The 18226-nt window shown below is 38.5% G+C and overlaps 1 protein-coding gene across 2 annotated transcripts in view; it reads left to right on the top strand.

Moving 5' to 3' along the window:
• The window catches only part of pole (polymerase (DNA directed), epsilon), a 132097-nt gene extending 115548 nt beyond the window's left edge, over positions 1 to 16549 (top strand). The window contains exons 43-49 of one of the 2 annotated variants that reach the window (XM_048556270.2): positions 2068 to 2251; positions 7469 to 7597; positions 8697 to 8890; positions 10554 to 10754; positions 12135 to 12260; positions 13995 to 14084; positions 14418 to 16549. In XM_048556270.2, coding sequence (XP_048412227.2) covers positions 2068 to 2251; positions 7469 to 7597; positions 8697 to 8890; positions 10554 to 10754; positions 12135 to 12260; positions 13995 to 14084; positions 14418 to 14531 — 1038 coding nt within the window. In that variant the 3' untranslated portion in view covers positions 14532 to 16549. Of the gene's footprint in view, positions 1 to 2067; positions 2252 to 7468; positions 7598 to 8696; positions 8891 to 10553; positions 10755 to 12134; positions 12261 to 13994; positions 14085 to 14417 lie in introns of those variants that run through there. The other variant, XM_048556271.2, reaches the window with a different exon arrangement.
• Positions 16550 to 18226: the final 1677 nt, after the last annotated feature.

Raw genomic sequence — 18226 nt, 5'->3', positions numbered from 1 at the left:
AAAACAGTGGTAGACTGCATGGATATTGCAGCCCACTCCTGAGATTGCAGGCTTACTTCTAATTTAATTAAAGTAATTATATTTCAGTAGCTTAAGATATTTATTTTGATTCTTTTCGGATCCTTTGATGTTCAAAAACGACAAACAAAAAGTGTTTTTGTTTAGAAAACTTGAGTTACGCTTTTGAAGAGGCCTACATATTTTCACTGAAAAAAATTACACACACAGAAGAGTGTTTTTAATATCAATAAAGAGTCTTCTGGAATCGCAGAGGACATTTTTTTTCCCCCTAAATGGAGTTGAGTTTATGTTTGAAGAAGGCTTCACATGGTCAGCTCCACAGGAGATTTTTATAACTTTTTTTGTCAGCAGTTTTAAAGCTGTCTGCTGGTCTACTTGAATTTTTTTTAAAATTTGATTGTTGGACTAAGTGGTTGACATTATCTAAGGTTTATATGATTTTAGTTTTGCATTTTTTAAACATTAATTTCTGTGGGTAAGGAATGGTCATTTATTTTTTAAATATGGTACTATTGAAAGTTTCGTTTTAGGCATAATGTCGTCAAGAACATACAAGAGACACTGAAATAGCTAGTGGATTAAGAGAAGTGATTACACAGTATCAGTCAGATAAATGGGTGATTGGCAGGAAGGGTAAGAAAGTAGTTCAGAAGTTTCCTGTAGTTATGCCTCTTTCTAAGACTGGTAGAAAGGTGGGGTTAGTGGGGACTGTGGAATGGATGAGGGAGTCGCAAAGTGAGCAGTCCCTATGAAAGGCAAATAGGGTGGGGAGGGAAATACCTCTAGTGGTGGGTCGGATTGCAGGTGGCAGAAGTGGCAGAGGATGATGCATTGGATTTGGAGTTTGGTGGGGCAGTATGTGAGGACCATGGAACTCTGTCCTTATTTTCATTGGGGAGTGGGGGTTTGAGGATGGAAGTGCAGAAAATGCAAGAGGTGCGGTTGAGGGTATTTTGGATCATCAGAATGGGGGTGGTTGTGCTCCTTGAAGTAGGAGAACATCTTCTGCATTGATTTTGGTCACTAAGACATTAAAGAAAAATACAAGATCTGAAAATAAACTAGGAAAGAGATGCTTTGATTTTTTGATAAAGTTGCAGCTCATTGGCATTAAATAAGATGAACAAGGGGGACTTTTATACAGCTGTGCAAGATACTTAGTGAAATGTAAGAGGCAAGTCTGGAGCATTATTTCAACAAAATGACTGCAATACTAGTAGAAGTACAAGTAGTTCTGCTATAACACGTTTCATGAACACACGTTTGCTGTAATGCAATTAATGAAGAGTGGACTCTGTTTGGATAATGCAAACTTTCTACTGTACAGTGTAACAATTTTCACTATTTTCTATAGCGCAAGGTCACAGAAGAACACAACTGTTGTGAAGGAGAAACAGATTTAACATTTTGGGTCTGGTGACCCTTCCTCAGAACTGAGGAAGGATCACTGGACCCCAAAACGTTAACTTTGATTTTTCCTTCATAGATGCTGCCAGACCTGCTGGGCTTTTTCAGCAACTTTGTTTTTGTTCCTGATTTACAGCATCCGCAGTACTTTTGGTTTTTAACACAACTATTGTGTTAAAGGAGAACTGCTTGTAACTGCAAATTAAAAATTAGTTTGGAATGATGTTGGGGTATATTTCTATGCACATATTTATACCTGAAATGTATTCCGGGCGTAGTCATGGGGTTAAAAATCCTGGAATAATTCAAAAGCCTTGTGTGCAAGTTTCAATAGATGCCTAGGTTGGAGGGAAACAATGGTCTCCTTCATCCGTACTTTTTGAAGTGCCAAAGGAAGTTAATGAGCTTTTAGGGGAAAGTTTAAAAAAATCAGAGATCAAATACGTCCTTACGTGAGAGGGAACCAACCGGTCAGTTGCCTTTAAAATTGTATATACATATTAATTCTCTATTGATCGATTAAGCTGTAAAGAAAATGTCTAAACATTTTTTTCAAGAAGTTAATTAGAATGGTAATGTTTTGAAACTCCTTACCCTATTTTTTGTTTATGACAATGTGAGATAATGTGTTACGTTAAGGTGGAGAGCAATAAAGGAACAAAGGAAAGTGTTGACTATGACAGCAGTGATGATGAAGAGATTCACTCTGAGGATGAGGAAACTGGCACTGATGTCGAAGACCTTTTGGACAATAACTGGAATATCATGCATTATTTGCCGCAAGCATCGTCTTGCCAGAGCTACTTCCTCATGATTGTCTCAGGTACTGAATTTCAAGTCTGTCAGTCAGTTGTACATGTATGTGTATCTGTCTACATATGATTGTATATTATGTATAAATCTTTTTAATGCTTTGCAATCAATCTCATGAGTAAAACTTGACTTTAATCACATTTATTGTGGGACTTTTTTCAGTTATTTTATTGTTGTTGCTATCATCATAATGTTCAGTATAGCCTAAAAATTGTCAGATGTCTTCTAAACACAACTTTCTAAAAATAAAAGCAATGGGTGCAATAATTTTCTTTAACGGTTATGAACCCAAAGCAATTTTATGCAGGGTGCCCAGTGCCTGAGGCCACCAAAACTAAACACCTTTGTGGCACATATTGCTGATGTCATTGCCAACTGTTCAGGGATTCTCTGCCATGGACAGAGACAGTGTGGGTGGGGAGGGAAGAAACTACTAAAACAAACCTAATATTTACGTCCTCATTGTATTAAGGCAGCTGCAGACTGGGAGAGGAACAAGCACAGTCTTTATTACGATACCGGCGCTTTACTAAATTCACTGGGCTTCATGCCAAGATGCTGGCTGTGAAACTATTTGGCACTATCTAACAGATAGCCTGGCTTAAAAACTGGACAACAGAACTTTCTTGCTTTCCAGTTTGTTGTCATCTAGCTTTGGAATGTGCAAGGTGATATTGCAAAAAATCAAATTGGTGTGAATTTTTTTTTGGTTTTACAACAACCTGAATAGAAGTGCAAATATTGTATCAGAGATAATGGGAACTGCAGATGCTGGAGAATCCAAGATAACAAAGTGTGGAGCTGGATGAACACAGCAGGCCAAGCAGCATCACTGATGAAGGGTCTAGGCCCGAAACGTCAGCTTTTGTGCTCCTGAGATGCTGCTTGGCCTGCTGTGTTCATCCAGCTCCACACTTTGTTATCTTGGAAGTGCAAATATTTCTGTTTGTAGCTGCATCCAGCTAATGAGTTGATGTATCAGTCAATGAGGGTTGCATATTCAAGCTGCATTCTTTATTCATTCACGGGATGAGGACGTCACTGGCTAGGCAGCATTTATTGTCCATCCATAGTTGCCAAGAGGGCAGTTCAGAGTCAACCAAATTGCTGTGGGTCTGGGGTCACATGTGGCCAGACCAGGTAAGGAGGGCAGTTCGCTTTCCAAAAGGACATTAGTGAACCAGATGAGCTTCCTCCCCACCGCCACTTGACAATGGATTTTGACAGGATTTGAACCCTGATCCCCAGAATGTTATCCAGGTCTCTGGTTTAACAGTCCAGCGATAATACCAGCAGGCCATCACCGCCCCGTTGTTCACAGACAGATTGATAGGAACAGCAGGTTAAATGCAATGTAAATACATCAATTTCCTTTGCAAATAAAATGCCTTGTAAATTTAAAATAGAGTTGTAATAACAAAGTAAAATTAAATTAATATTTGAAAAGTGTATTGGCTAAAAAAATTACTGATCATCGGTTTCAGTTGCCAAATATTCTCATTCCCCTTGGTGCCTCTCTCGGTGAACATAAACCAGATATAACTTTCAATATTATTATTGTTGAAGGAACAAAATATCTGGAGAGATAGAAAGAACTGCAAATGCTGGATGCTGGAGATAAAACATATGGAGCTGAAAGAACATAGCAGGCCAGGCAGCATCAGAGGAGCAGGGAAATTGATGTTTTGGGTCAGAACCCCACTTCAGTAGACTACACTTGCTCTCATCCAGTTTGTTGCAAAAAAGGAATCCCTAACTCCAAATTCCTACACTTCCACTGCATCTGCTCCCAAGATGGGGTGTTCCACTCCCACACATTTCAGATGTCCTCTTCTAAGGACTGTAACTTGCCCCCTCAGAGTGATCGAAAACTCCTTCAACTGCATCTCTTGCATTTCCTGCATCTCTACTCACACCCCTCCCCGACATAAACAAAGACAGAATCTCCCTTGACCTCACATATCACATCTCCAACTGCCGTAAACAACATATCATTCTCCGCCACTTCCGCCACCTACAATCCGACCCCTCAACCAAAGAGTTATTTCACTTCCCATCCCATCTGCCTTTTGTAGGGACCGCTCTCTCCACAACTGTCGTCCGCTCCATACTCCCCACTAACCTCATGACCCCTCGCACCTTTCCCTGCAACAGCAGGAAGCGCTACATCTACCCAACACCTCCCCCTCGCCTCCATTCATGGCACAAAACAACGTTTCAAATTAGACAGGGGTTCACCTACACATCCGCCAACTTGGCCTACTGCATCCGCTGATTCATAGCCTCTTCTATATTGGAGAGACCAAGCGGAGACTCAGAGCGTTTTGTGGAGCATCTGTGCTCTGTATGCAACAAATGACAACACCTTCCAGTTGTGAGTCATTTTATCTCCCCCTCCCACTCCCTGAGCCTCCTCCAGTGTCACAATGATACTACCTGCCAAATGGAGGAGCAGCACCTCATATTCTGCCTTGGGAGCCTTCAGCCCAATGGCCTGAACAAGGAATTCACCAGTTTCAAAATCTGCGCCCCGGTCTCAAACCAGGACCAACCCTTCCTCTCATCCTTGCCTCCTTGACCTGACACAACCTGTCCATCTTCTCTCCCATCTATCCACCCCTCCCACCTCACTGACCAATCCCCACCACACCCTATCTCATTTACCTTGCCCCATCCCCATCCCTCCTCTCTCTCTTTATTTCTGAGCTCCCTTCCCCTATTGCTGAAGAAGGGTCCCAACCCGAAACATCAACTTCTCTGTTCCTCTGATGCTGCCTGGCCTGCTCTCATCCTCTGAAATATTTGAAGACAAGCCTGCACTGCATTATTGGCAGCTCCTGTGACTTGGCAGTGTTCCATTTGCTTTTGTCACTATTTGTATGGGCTACAACCAAGAAATTGCCGCTCCGCTCATCATGAGAATCAGCCTTCCTTCCAATGACTCTGTCTGTACTTCCCACTGCCTGAGGAAAGCAGCCCATGTAATCAAAGACCCCTCTCAACCCGATTTATACTCTCTTCTATCAGTAGAAGATTCAAAAGGTTGAAAGCACGTTACCAACAGGTTCAAAAACACCTTCTTCCCCGTATTATCAGACTTATGAATGGACCTCTCATATATTAAAGTTGATTTTTTTTCTGTAGCTGTAACACTATATTCTGTTCCCTTACCCTGATTTACTAATGTAAGGTATGATTTGTCTGGAAAGCACACGAAATAATTTTTTTCGCTGTATCTTGGTATGTGCATCAATAATAAATCAAGTCAAATCATGTGATGTTGTGGGAGTTCACCTTTCATCAACCAACCTCCAAAAGGCACTGCTTGGAGCTCAAAGAACTGGAAGCACCATGTCTTCTGACAAACTTTGCTCATCTATGTTCTGAACCTGCCTAGTGCAACAAAGTAATAGATTGACCATCCCTCCTTGTCTGAAGGTGGCAAGTTACAACCTAAACTGTAACAGATTTGAAAATTGACAAGATTTTTCAATTAAACTCTCTTAATGTGAAAACCCAAAGATGCAATTTTCTCTTATTAAACAAGTTGCTCAGATATTCGCACACTTTAATAGAATTAAGATCACCAGGCCTTTAGTGCCAAACACCTAATGCCCTGGATTTTATTCCTTAAACAACTTCTGCCTTGTACTTCCACCTCATTACCAAATTAATGATCTTGTGTCTCACTTCCCATTTCTTTATTTGGCATCCTGGCCTTCTCATTTCACTTTGAGAGGGAATAAATTTCATGATTAAAGGTGCTGTGTGATTGCAAGTTGCTTGTGTTTACTCCATGTTTGCAAATGGTTCGAATAGATTTGAATTAAAACTTTAGGGAGATTTGTAAAGGAACTCTATAAATCTTTCGGTTTGTTGCTGATTACATATCTGCTTAAACAAGAAACAAACTATAATAACACAGTGTGAAGCTGGAGAAACACAGCAGGTTAGGCAGCATCAGAGAAACAGGAAAGTTAACGTTTTGGGTCAGGACCCTTCTTCAGAAATGAAGGGTCCCAACCTGAAACATCAGCTTCCCCGCTCCTCTGATGCTACCTGGCCTGCTGTGTTCCTCCTGCTACACACTGTGTTATCTCTGACTCCAACATCGGCAGTTCTTGCTGTCTCCAAACAAACAGTACACATCTTATTTTTATTCAAAATACTGACTTGGCAATGTTGTGGATACTTGTTAAAAATTTAAAGGTATCTTCCTCTCCCTATCGTTCTTAAGCCATTTGTAAATTGGATTAAAATGTCAAAAGCCTTGGATGGATCAAAAAACACTTGATCACGTGGCAATATTGAATATTAAAATGAGGAAAGGGGAAAGTTGGGGCAGCATTATTGTCAGATGACTTGCAGAACAATTTTGCTTGAAAATTGGACATGGATCTTTTTTTTGCTCGTTTCTTTTTCTATTCATTCATGGGGTGAGGACATCACTGACCTAGTCCGCATTTATCACATATTCCAGAGGCAGTTGAGACTACATTGCAATGGGTCTGGAGTCACAATAAGTCCAGTTCAGGTAAGGATGGCAGTTTCCTTCCCAGAGGAAGGGACATTAGTGAACCAAGTGGGTTTTTCTGGCAGTAGACAATGGATTCATGGCCATCATTAGATTTTTACTGAATTCAGTTTCCATAATCAGCCATGGCTGAACTTGAAACTGTGTTCCCCAGAACGTTAGCTGGGTCTCCAGATTAACAGTCTGGTGATAACACTACTAGGCCATCACCTGTCGAATTAGTGCAGGTAGTTGGGCACAAGGTGTTTGGTAATGAAGTGGAAGTGCAAGAGACAAGTTGTTTAAGGAGAAAATTAGAAAATTCCAGGGCATCAGGCACATGGCACTAAGGGCCTATTGATCAATAGTTTGGTAAAGGCAGAGGTACAGAGGCATAACACCAAAAAGTCAATAACATGACATGAGACAGTTAGCTCTATCAAAGTGTGTGTACATCTGATCAACTATGTGGGGCATATGTCAACAACCTGTAAAGAAGGAGGAAGTATTTATCTCCAAAAAAATAGCAAGTTACAAATCAAAAGATAGAGAAAACTAATTCTGGCCAAAATTCATATTAATATTGTACCTGAATTTTTTTTCTCTGATCCTTTCACTAAAATAAATTGTAACATCTGTAAGAAACAATACAGGCTATTAATTGTTCATTTCTTTATGCAGTTGCGTGCACTCATTATATTTGAAATTTTTCAGCTTATATTGTAGCTGTGTACCACAGCATGAAGGAAGAACTTCGACGCAATGCCCCAGGGTGTACTCCTATAAAACGTCGAGGCACCAGCCAAATTTCACAGGAGCCTGCAGGAGAAACAGCATCTGCAGGTTAGAAAGTAGTGCTTGGAACAAAGCACTAGGTTTTAATATATTTTTCTTCACTTTTTAAAAAAATAATTTAAAAATACAATTAATGATCAAGTAAAGTATAGAGTGTGAAATAAATGTGGGTAGTAGCAAAATAAATATTGCTTTCTTTTCTACATGCCTTTGAGAGTTTTTAAACTGTTTGAAAAGTTGTATTGTGTAATTTGAAGTGCAAAAGACATGTTGTCTGTATGCTGTAGTATTGCCTATCTTTGACTTTGTTTTTCTGTGAAACAGAAGCCTCAGCCAATAGCTAGAGTACTTCCAATATTTCTGTGTTTTCCATCTCACAGCCCTCAATTGATGGTGCCAGTTTGACTAAAAGATTGCAGTTTTAACCCTGAGACAGGACATGTGGCTTTCAGCTCCATCCCAGAGATTCTAATCAGAAGCTCAGGCTAACACGTCAGAGCTGGTATAATCTATTTTTGAAGGTCATGTCCCATAGATGAGAAGTTAAATTGAGGCCCCATGTACCCTCTGTTATATACTTGTGACATTATTTCAAGAATAGCAAAGTTTTCCATTGTACCTTATCTATAATTTATTCCTCAACTGGAACATTATCTAGTCATTGTCTCATTGTAATTTCTAATGGGCTGTTACTCTGGAAATGTGGCATTCAAAAAAGTGCACAATCTCACAACGGTGTTTTGAAAAATTTTTCTCTGACCACAAGACACTTTTGGAAGTCATGGAGCCTGAGGTTCTAAAGAGGTTGAACTGTAGATCAGACATAATTAATTATAAGGGGATAAATCCAGGGTGTACTTAATATAATTCATAATTCAATGGGGATTTCATGCTGGGGGAGAAAAACTGTCCAAGACTGGTGAGAATGTTGAATCTGCTGCCACAAGTAATTGAAGCAAATTACCAGATGCATTTAAAGAGTGGCTAAATCCATGAATGAGTCAAAAAGGAATAGAACACTATGTGAATATAATGGGATGAAAAATTGTTGGAGGGGAAGCTTTGTGTACAGCAGAAATACCAGTTGAGCCATGAGAGCTGTTATTGCGATGGTAACCTCTCCAATTGAACGTAACCTCTTTTGCAGGGATGATCACCTTCTCTCAGGAGTACGTTGCTAATGAGCTCACACACAACTTTTTCACCATCACTCAGAAAATTTTGAAAAAAGTGAGCAGCAATAGACACTCCACTGAGCCTTCTGAAATGTTCCCAATTCTACCAGGCTCCTATCTTCCATTCAACAATCCTGCACTGGAATTCATCAAATCAGTTTGTAAGGTGAGGACAATGGAGCAACATGACTGTTTTGGGTTTACTGTTTCTAGAATGGGGAAGATTGTGATTGATGAGTGTAATGCATTTTTTATTTTTGTAAACTGCACTTTCACATCTGAGTTGGAGATTCAAATTCAGTCAACTGCCAGGGAACTCTTTAGACTGGCTGGATGATTGGCATAATACTACCCCTGAAAAGACTGTTGTATTATTTAAGCAATACCAGTGAAGGCTAACTTTCTTGGTTTACCTTGCATTTCTATTCAGTTGATCTCCATTCCTAAGAGGTGTCACAAATCAAATTGATACAAATTTACTTTTCTAATTGGGCTGCTTTTTTTTAACTTTTAGAATATCATTGAAATGAAGCATTGTATTAACCTTTTTTGGGAACCTGAATGTCTTTTGGACATGCACATTTGTTAACAGCTATATCTCGCTATATATATGATGACTTATTGATTTATTGGATGTGGACATTAGTGGCTAGGGTAACGTTTAATGCCCACCTCTGGTTGTCCTGAGGAAGGTAGTAGTGAGCCATCACCTTGAAGTGCTCAGTCCTAGTGATGTAAACGTACCACAGCACTATTTGTAAGGGATTTTCAGGATATTGACCCTGTGACAGTGATGGGACAACACCAAGATAAGATTGTGGCTTGGAGAGTGGATTGCAGGTGATGTTCCCAACCATCCACTATCCTTATCTCGCATATTTGGAATGTGCTGGTAGAGAAGTATTAATGAGATGTGGAGTATATCTTGTAGATTGTGTATACTGCTGCCACTTTGCAATAGTGCTGAAGGAAGTGAATGTTGAAGGAGATATTGGGTGCTGATGGAGCAGGCTGCTTTGTCCTGCATGATGTCTAGTTTCTTGTATTGTTGGTGCTTGAATACCTATGCAGATGAGTGGGAAGTGTTCCATTACACTTCTGACTTCTAGATGGTGTATAAGCAGTGGGGCGACAGGACTGACTTTTATTGTGAAAGACATTTGAAGTACAGGCAGTCTCATTGTAATGCAAAGAACAATAGTAGCCAATTTGTATTGAAATTTGTACAAACAGTAATGTGAGTAAATGTCTAGATAGTCTGCTTTTATTGATGCTAGTTGAGAATTGACACTTGGGGAACTTCCCTAATCATCATCAATTTATGAATCTTGCATGTTCAACTGAGAAGATACACTGAGCCTCAGTTTCACATCTCATCTGAAAGATGGGTTTTTTATAGGACTGCAGTCCGTCCGTACTGCTGTGAGACCTCCATTAGATGTTCACTCTCCGGAGGGACACTTGAATGAATAGTTGGTTTGTCTATAGTGAGAATGTGATCAGTGAGCTACAACTTTCTGTCTCAGCACAATAACTAAGATCACAGTGCAAATTTTATTAGCATTTTATTAATGTGTTAATGTTTAAGCTTGTGTGCATTGTAGGAGATTTACTCCAAATCTACTCCACTATTTGTGACTGAGTTATGCATGATGTCACTGGACAAATGAAATCAGGAATGTTTCACTTGCTTGCTTCCCACCCTTTATTACATTTCACAATGTTTGCATGAATTTTACTGCTCTTACTTAAAAATAGTAAATGCTGTTAGTTATTTATGCATGATGCAGATGTCATAATTGCAATGCATTCTTTATTTCTTCAAATAGATCTTGTCTCTGGATTCAAACATAACCAACCAGGTTAATAAGTTGAAACGAGATCTTTTACGTCTAATTGATGTAGGGGAATTCTCCGAGGAAGCTCAGTTTAAAGACCCCTGCCAGTCCTACATACTAGCTGAAGTTATCTGCAAGAATTGCAACTTCTGCCATGACCTGGATCTTTGTAAAGACCCTTCTGTGTTGCAGGTACATATGGAGGGGTTCAACATTTCTGGTAGTTAGTTTAGCAATCAGACAATTGAGAGTCTAGTCTTGGCATACCCGCTTTTGAACTTGTTTAAGAACAGGGTCTTATTTCATATTTGTTGCTTATTTTTTGGATTTTAAGAAAAGACACCATTTAACACTGAAAGGTTGCCCATGTGCTGTTTTTTTTAAACCGCTATCCAATCTGAATCTCTCACTGTTTTCCCCAGGAAAGTGTGCAACCAGTTATCCACTGAAGGTTGTTACTCAATTTGTTTCCAACAGTCTTTCAGGCAGTTTAAATTAAAATTGTAAGGGTGTTTGTGCCTGCATAAAACAAGGCCTAGAAAATATTTATGAGTTGGACTGACAATAGACAAATAAAATTTGTGCCAGGCAAATGCTAGGTAAAAACCATCCATAGCAAGAGTATAATTGCTTTTCTCTAGGGCTCAATAATATTGCCACTGCTAAAGTCCTCACCATTTTCAAGGAACTCACTTAAACCAGCCACAGAAATTCCATGGCTGCTAGTACAAGTCCATGGCTGCAAATTCTGCAAGTGGCTCTTCTGATTCCCTAATACTTCTCCAAAATGGCGCAAATCACTGAACACGTTTGAAACTATCCAAAACAAAGCAATTCATTGGTAACCTAATCACCTCCCTTAAACATGTCCCACAATGGCGCACCATGGCTGTGGTATGTGCTTTACAGGGATGCACTGCAATAACAGCACTTGCATATAACCATTACCACCTAGAATAGCAAAGGCAGCAAAAGTATGAGAAAACCTTTACCTTTGTTGCAAAGTCTATTCTGAAACTCCCTACCTTTATAGCACTGTGGGTATATCTTCCAACCATGGATTACAGCAGTTGAAGAATTTTAATGGGAAACTTGTGCAAACAATAAATGCTGATCATTGCTGTCGATAGCAAAATTCTGGAATTAATTTTGTAAGAAAAAGAAAAATCTGTTCTGTGGTAAAGTAACAATTGATTGCAGAAAGGGATAGTTTAGTTTGTTTCTAACTTTTGCAGCATTTGAGTCAGACTACAGTATAAATGAAAGTTTCATAATCCGTTCCTTTGAGTTTACTTGAGCACAGCCCAATATGATGTCATTTTTAACACTGTTTCTTTCCTCCTTATTAATACTTTACCAAAACAACATAGAAGACCTATTTTAAATGCTTTAAACACACTATCTCACTTCAAAGTTTCTTCTTCAAATTGTAATTTCAGTCCGGTGTTGGAATTTTAATTTTGAATTGTGATTGCTTGCTTTTATATCTTTAACTGTTTTGGCTTGGTCACTCTTGTATTTTAGGGGCTTATGCTTAGACTTTGCGTACAGTGATTCATTTCTTTTTGACAGGATGGCACTGTACTACCCAAGTGGTGCTGCACTAATTGTCAGACTGAATATGACTCAGATTCTATAGAAATGGAGTTGGTAGAAGCACTGAAGAAGAAAATGATGGCCTATACGCTTCAGGATTTGGTACATGAACATGTCCTTTCTTTAAATATCCCATGCCTGAGCCAATGCTACATTGTTTCAATGTATTACAAACTTTTTTAAACTGTAACTGTCTTATATGTATTCATGACTTTTATACATGCCAATAATGTAAATGAAATCCTAGTCCCAGAATGTTGGACCTAGTGGTGATTTTAGCAAGAAAAAACATGTTTTCTCCTCAAGATTATATTTTTCATACATGTAAGTTGTTAAGCACAGAAAAGAAAACGACTTTTTTTAAAGATTTAGACTTAAAATTTGCATTTTGTTTCTAACTTTAAATGCATAACAAGAACCATGTCCTCAAGTCACAGGAAATAGTTTGTGCCCTGGTGCTGACATGGAAAGAACAGAGCCACAAACTGGGCTAGTATAATTTCTGTTACAAATGAGTGAAGTCCTCATAATAGAAAGGAGCATCAGCTTCTTGACACTGCACCCAACACTTGATCATCGCCCTTCCATCTAAGTAACCAATAGCAGACACAGTTGAGACTGGAATTCAACCAGTTTTTTTTTATTATTTTGGCTATGAAGTCTAACTTCCAACTGGTCTTATCTATTTCTGCTGTGCATTAGAGGTTTGTGAATGCCAAGTTTATTAAGGCATCTAGTCTTTTTTTTTTCAATTCCATCCTTAACATTTTTCCATGCCAGTCTTGGAAAATGCATTGCCTTTTATTTTAAATCCTGTGTTAGTACTTCAGATTCATTAGTAATCCACTAATCTTCCTGTATCTACCAGCATTTTGATATCACATCATTTTTTGGGGGCTTTTAAGGCCAAATCGTGGATCTAAATTGAAACAGTACAGGTAACGTTGTCATAGTCCTACTGGATCATACAAACCAGACCATAACTCTCCCAAAAGAAAGATGTCTGGTGGTTTTAACCTGAGGGTCACATACCTCAGGTGAGAGGAGAGGTTGAGAAGCTACCCTTCATAGCAACCTCAGCTGATATGGGAATTGAACCCATATTGTTGTCATCACTCTGTATCAGAAACCATAGGAGACCCAACCTTAATTTTGGTAGGACAGACACAATGGGCCAAAGCGACTTTTCTGTACTGTATGTTTCAAGGTCCCAAAACTATTCTTTGGGAGACTTCTGTCAGTATTGCCCCACTCATCTACCATTCCATTCACTTGTAGTTCTGGTTCTATAACCAATCTATTGGAAGCGGAGTCACAAAATTTTATCCAGTCTGTCTCTTCCAGATTTAGTGGCTACAGTTTCAATCTATGTTGACTGTGCTGAGCTGGAAGGTTTGTTTTCAGACATTTCATCACCATTCTAGATAACATCATCAGTGAAGCACTGGTGTTATGTCCCGCTTTCTATTTATCTGTTTAGGGTTCCTTGGGTTGGTGATGTCATTTCCTGTGTTGATGTCATTTCCTGTTCTTTTTCTCAGGGGATGGCAGATTGATTTGGAGCCTATCTACCATCCTCTGAGAAAAAGAACAGGAAATGACATCACCAACCCAAGGAAACCTAAACAGATAAACAGAAAGCGGGGCGTAACACCAGTGCTTCACTGGAGGCTCACTGATGTTACCTAGAATGGTAACGTAATGTCTGAAAACAAACCTTCCAGCTCAGTGAGCAAACTCACATCCAGAACCTCAACCTGAGCTGCAGATCTTCTCAAAACTTGCTAAAATTATAATTATAATATCTCCCACTTAATTATAAAATTGTTGTCCTAGGTTTGTTCGAAATGTAAGGGAATCAAAGAAGCCAACATGCCAATTTATTGTACTTGTGCCCGGGACTTTGATTTGACCATTTCTGTAAAGGTAAAGTGCATTCATACCATTGTTCTTTGGTACCACTTGGATACAACTTTTATCCCTGTCAAAAGATTTATTTGATTTTGATTGGAAATATTTTTTTATCCTGTAACTTGTCGGTATGTTTTTATTTTGTCAAAATTCATACAAATTTAAAAATTATATCAAGAATTTCTAGACTTATTTTAAATGTCAGCTTTTCAATCACATGACAACCACACCCTTAAAAAAACCTGAATTTTCAACTGTTAAAACCTTTTTATCTGTGCTCCCTATGTGCTCAGTAACATTTTTATAAGTGTTCTAACATGCTTTTTGCTTTTATGTATATGTTTGTAGGGATTTATGGAACAAATCCAGGTATTCAGAAATATTGCCAGACACTACAGCATGCCCTTCTTGTTGGAGACTGTTGATTGGATGTTTAGGATGAATACAAACCTAAGGCCATGAAAACAAAAGAGTTAACAAGATGAACAAATATCAGTGAAGTTATGAACATGAGTCTTTCAAGTTGCAATTGGAATTAACCATTTCTATGCTAAAGAACTTGATTAAATCAGTTCCTCTAACTCCAGCAGATGCTGCATAATCTGAGCATTCTTCCGGTGTAAATCGATGTTGTGGTCTGAACAGCAGCCAGCTCATTGGGAGGGTATAATGCAAGCAGCGCAGTTTCTGCCTGGTGACAAATGTACCCTATCTATGGAACTGTTGAGTAATGAAACAAGTTTCTGGAAAGAATGAATATCAACCAACTAAATGTATCCTGGTTTATTCGAGCGTAGATTCTGGTAAATTAACTAGGTGACTTTGTTAAATAACACCTAGTGCAGGCCGTTGCTTATCAACTATTACATATAGTAATACACCCTGGTAGGTGATTAAAATACCATATTGTAATATAGTCAAAATGATTTAGATCTAATAAACAGTAACAATTAAGCTCAAGCAATTTAGAAACTTCCCATGAATCTTGGAACTAAGGTCTAGCCTTAAATTCTGTTCCTAGTATGTTTGCAAACCTATATGCAGTATATGGTATATAAGGAAACATTTTCTCTGTGTTGTCATACTGTGTTTCTGGTCCCTAGGCGGAAATTTAGTTTTAAACCAACACCAGAGTGCCACCTGATTTAACCTTTATGCACTGTGAGAAATCAAAAGACAAATATTAAATTGACGTAGACCCAGTCATCAAGTAAACGCTAAAAAATGGCAGCATCAGTTAACTGGTTTAAGTTTTTATAAAATTGTCTAATATGTAATTCAACCTGTGAAAGCATGTTTACAAATTTATTTTTCATCACAAAACCATGAATCTATTCATTTTTTGTGGAGTTCAAGAAATGAATAAAATCAAACAAATTATTTTAGAAGGGTTGTGTTAATTGATCCATGTAAACTAAATTAGGCCATGAGTGCTCTGTCAGCATGGAGTTTTATCTGACTTTGTTGATGTGCTTGTTTTCCTCTGCTGCATATGCAGCAATGTTATTCAAATTGGAAACTGGCAATTTTGTCTGAATGGCTAGTTGTAACCTTTGTAACAGTCAATCTCAAATATTTTCTAACTACACATTTAAAGTCAAAAACTTAATGAATTATGTGAGAAGTTAAGGCAGCCCCTTAAGACTTGCATAGCATGACTTGGAAAATTACTTTAAACATGAACTTAAAAATATATTAAAAATAGTGCAACAGTTTTTTTGAGTGGTCTAACTGTGTTTAAACACTATTACAGGCTAGTGTTAATAGACTTGTGTATCTGGGCCTCCACCATTGTTGAAATCAACTGGGAAGAAAGGTCAGATAAGTGAAAAGGAAGTTTACTTAATGGCAGTGGCCCTGATTTTTTGTGTTTTAAAAGGCAGATTTTTGTTTGCTTTGTTAGTCCACCTTCTTAAAATACAATTGCTGTGATCATTTTGCTGCCATTTAAGGGTACCCCATTAGCTAGGCAAATAAATAAATCTTGTTTGTATAATAATTTGCTGTTTTGACTACCTTAGCATTTCAACATGCATGGTATTTCATTTATAAATGAACCAATTGTGTCTCTACCTTTTTAATGCGTATTCTTGTTTCAGTTCCACCAATTTTATGATTGTTCAGAAAATTGCAACAGAAGGGTTTGAAGGAAAAGATATTCCTGTTCTGTACTGGATCATATTAATGACGTTATTTCGTCTTTAAATGTGAGCACTGTTTTCAAACTACTTCTGTTCTTGTTAGAATATTTGGTATTAAGAAATCTCTGCCAAGAGCTAGTTTATTTTGCAGACAACTTTTTTTATTGATCACTGCAAAATGTTCTGTAGCTGATGAACAGCAAAGACACTTTTTACTTCAACAACAATTTTCTATTTAAAAACTTTACAATGTTTTTACGGTGCAATACAAATAAAACATTAACACTTCTGTGTTACTTGGACATCCTCACTCTTTCTTTCGGTTTTAGTATGATAATTTGTACACCGGTTAAAATCAGCGTTGGTATGTAACAGTGATGTAGTGATTCCTTGGCATTTAAAAAGCTTTTACAATACAGAAGCAGGCTGTCAAGGCCAAATGATCTATGCTGGTATTTATGTGGCATGTGACACCTCTTCTAACACATCAATATATTCTTCTGTTTATTTTGAATTCATTTCTAGCTTTTCCTAAAGTATATGTATGCCATCAGACTCCATCATTTTGGTAGCAAATTTCACTGTCTAACCACTCTCTAGGCAAATTTTCCAGGTTTCTCTTGAATTCCCTAATGGATTTACCAATTTATGTCTGTACTCGCCCAGTACTGGAATTATTTTCTGAATGTCTACTGTATCAAATCTTTTAAAAACCTTAAGGACCTTTTTATAAGACCACTCCACACTGTCCTCTCTCTTTCTTTCTTGATGGGTATAAACACTCAACTCTGTATCATTTCTAGTAAACCTTTTTTGCACCATGTTAATCCTTTCTGTAATATGGAGAGCCAATGGCTATGTTAATATGTGTTGCAAAGTCACCAAAAAATAATATTCATCACCAGAAGAATCCTAATTTCAACTGACATTCCATTAAATGATGCTGCCTCACACATGAACTTAGTCCTAGCCTCTCCTATTAGTGGAAACATTTTCTACATGTCCACTCTATCCAAGCCTCTCGGTATTCTGCAAATTTAAGTCCAATCCCTCAACCTTCTAAACTCCAATAAACTACAATAAAGGATGTGGAAGCTTTGGAAAGGGTGCAGAGGAGATTTACTAGGATGTTGCCTGGTATGGAGGGAAGGTCTTATGAGGAAAGGCTGAGGGACTTGAGGCTGGTTCATTAGAGAGAAGAAGGTTGAGAGGTGACTTAATTGAAGCATATAAAATAATCAGAGGGTTAAATAGGGTGGATAGGGAGAGCCTTTTTCCTAGGATGGTGACGGCGAGCACAAGGGGGCATAGCTTTAAATTGAGGGGTGAAAGATGTAGGACAGATGTCATAGGTGGTTTCTTTACTCAGAGAGTAGTAAGGGAATGGAACACTTTGCCTGCAACGGTAGTAGATTCGCCAACTTTAAGTACATTTAAGTCATCATTGGACAAGCATGTGGACGTACATGGAATAGTGTAGGTTAGATGGGCTTGAGATCGGTATGACAGGTCGGCACAACATCGAGGGCCGAAGGGCCTGTACTGTGCTGTAATGTTCTATGTTCTAATGTACCGACCCAGAGTCCTCAACCACTCCTCATATGACAAAAAAGCTGTTCAAGCCCAAGATCATTCTTGTAGACCTCCTCTGGACCCCCTCCAACACCAGCACATCTTTCTTTTAGTATGGAGCTCAAAACTGCTCACAACATTCTAAATTTGGTCTGTCCACAGCTTTATACAGCCTCAGCACTCCATCTCTGCTGTTGTTTTCTAATCATCTTGAAATGCATGTCAAATTTACCTTCCTAACAATCAAGAGAACTTGCTTATTAACCTTAAGAGAATCTAAAGGGCTCCCGAGTTCCTTTTCACTTCAATTTTGTCTTCCCCATTTAGAAAATGTTCTACACCAGTTCTTCCTACCAAAAGTATAACTTCACATTTTGTTCCATCTGCCACTTCTTTGTCCACTCGCCCAGCATGTCCAAGTCCTTCTGAAGCTCCCTGCTACTG

This window comes from Stegostoma tigrinum, chromosome 26, assembly GCF_030684315.1.
Source record: "Stegostoma tigrinum isolate sSteTig4 chromosome 26, sSteTig4.hap1, whole genome shotgun sequence".
Classification (NCBI taxonomy): Eukaryota; Metazoa; Chordata; class Chondrichthyes; order Orectolobiformes; family Stegostomatidae; genus Stegostoma; species Stegostoma tigrinum.
Note: the sequence above shows the minus strand (reverse complement) of the source record. Positions and strands in the feature narration are given on the sequence as shown.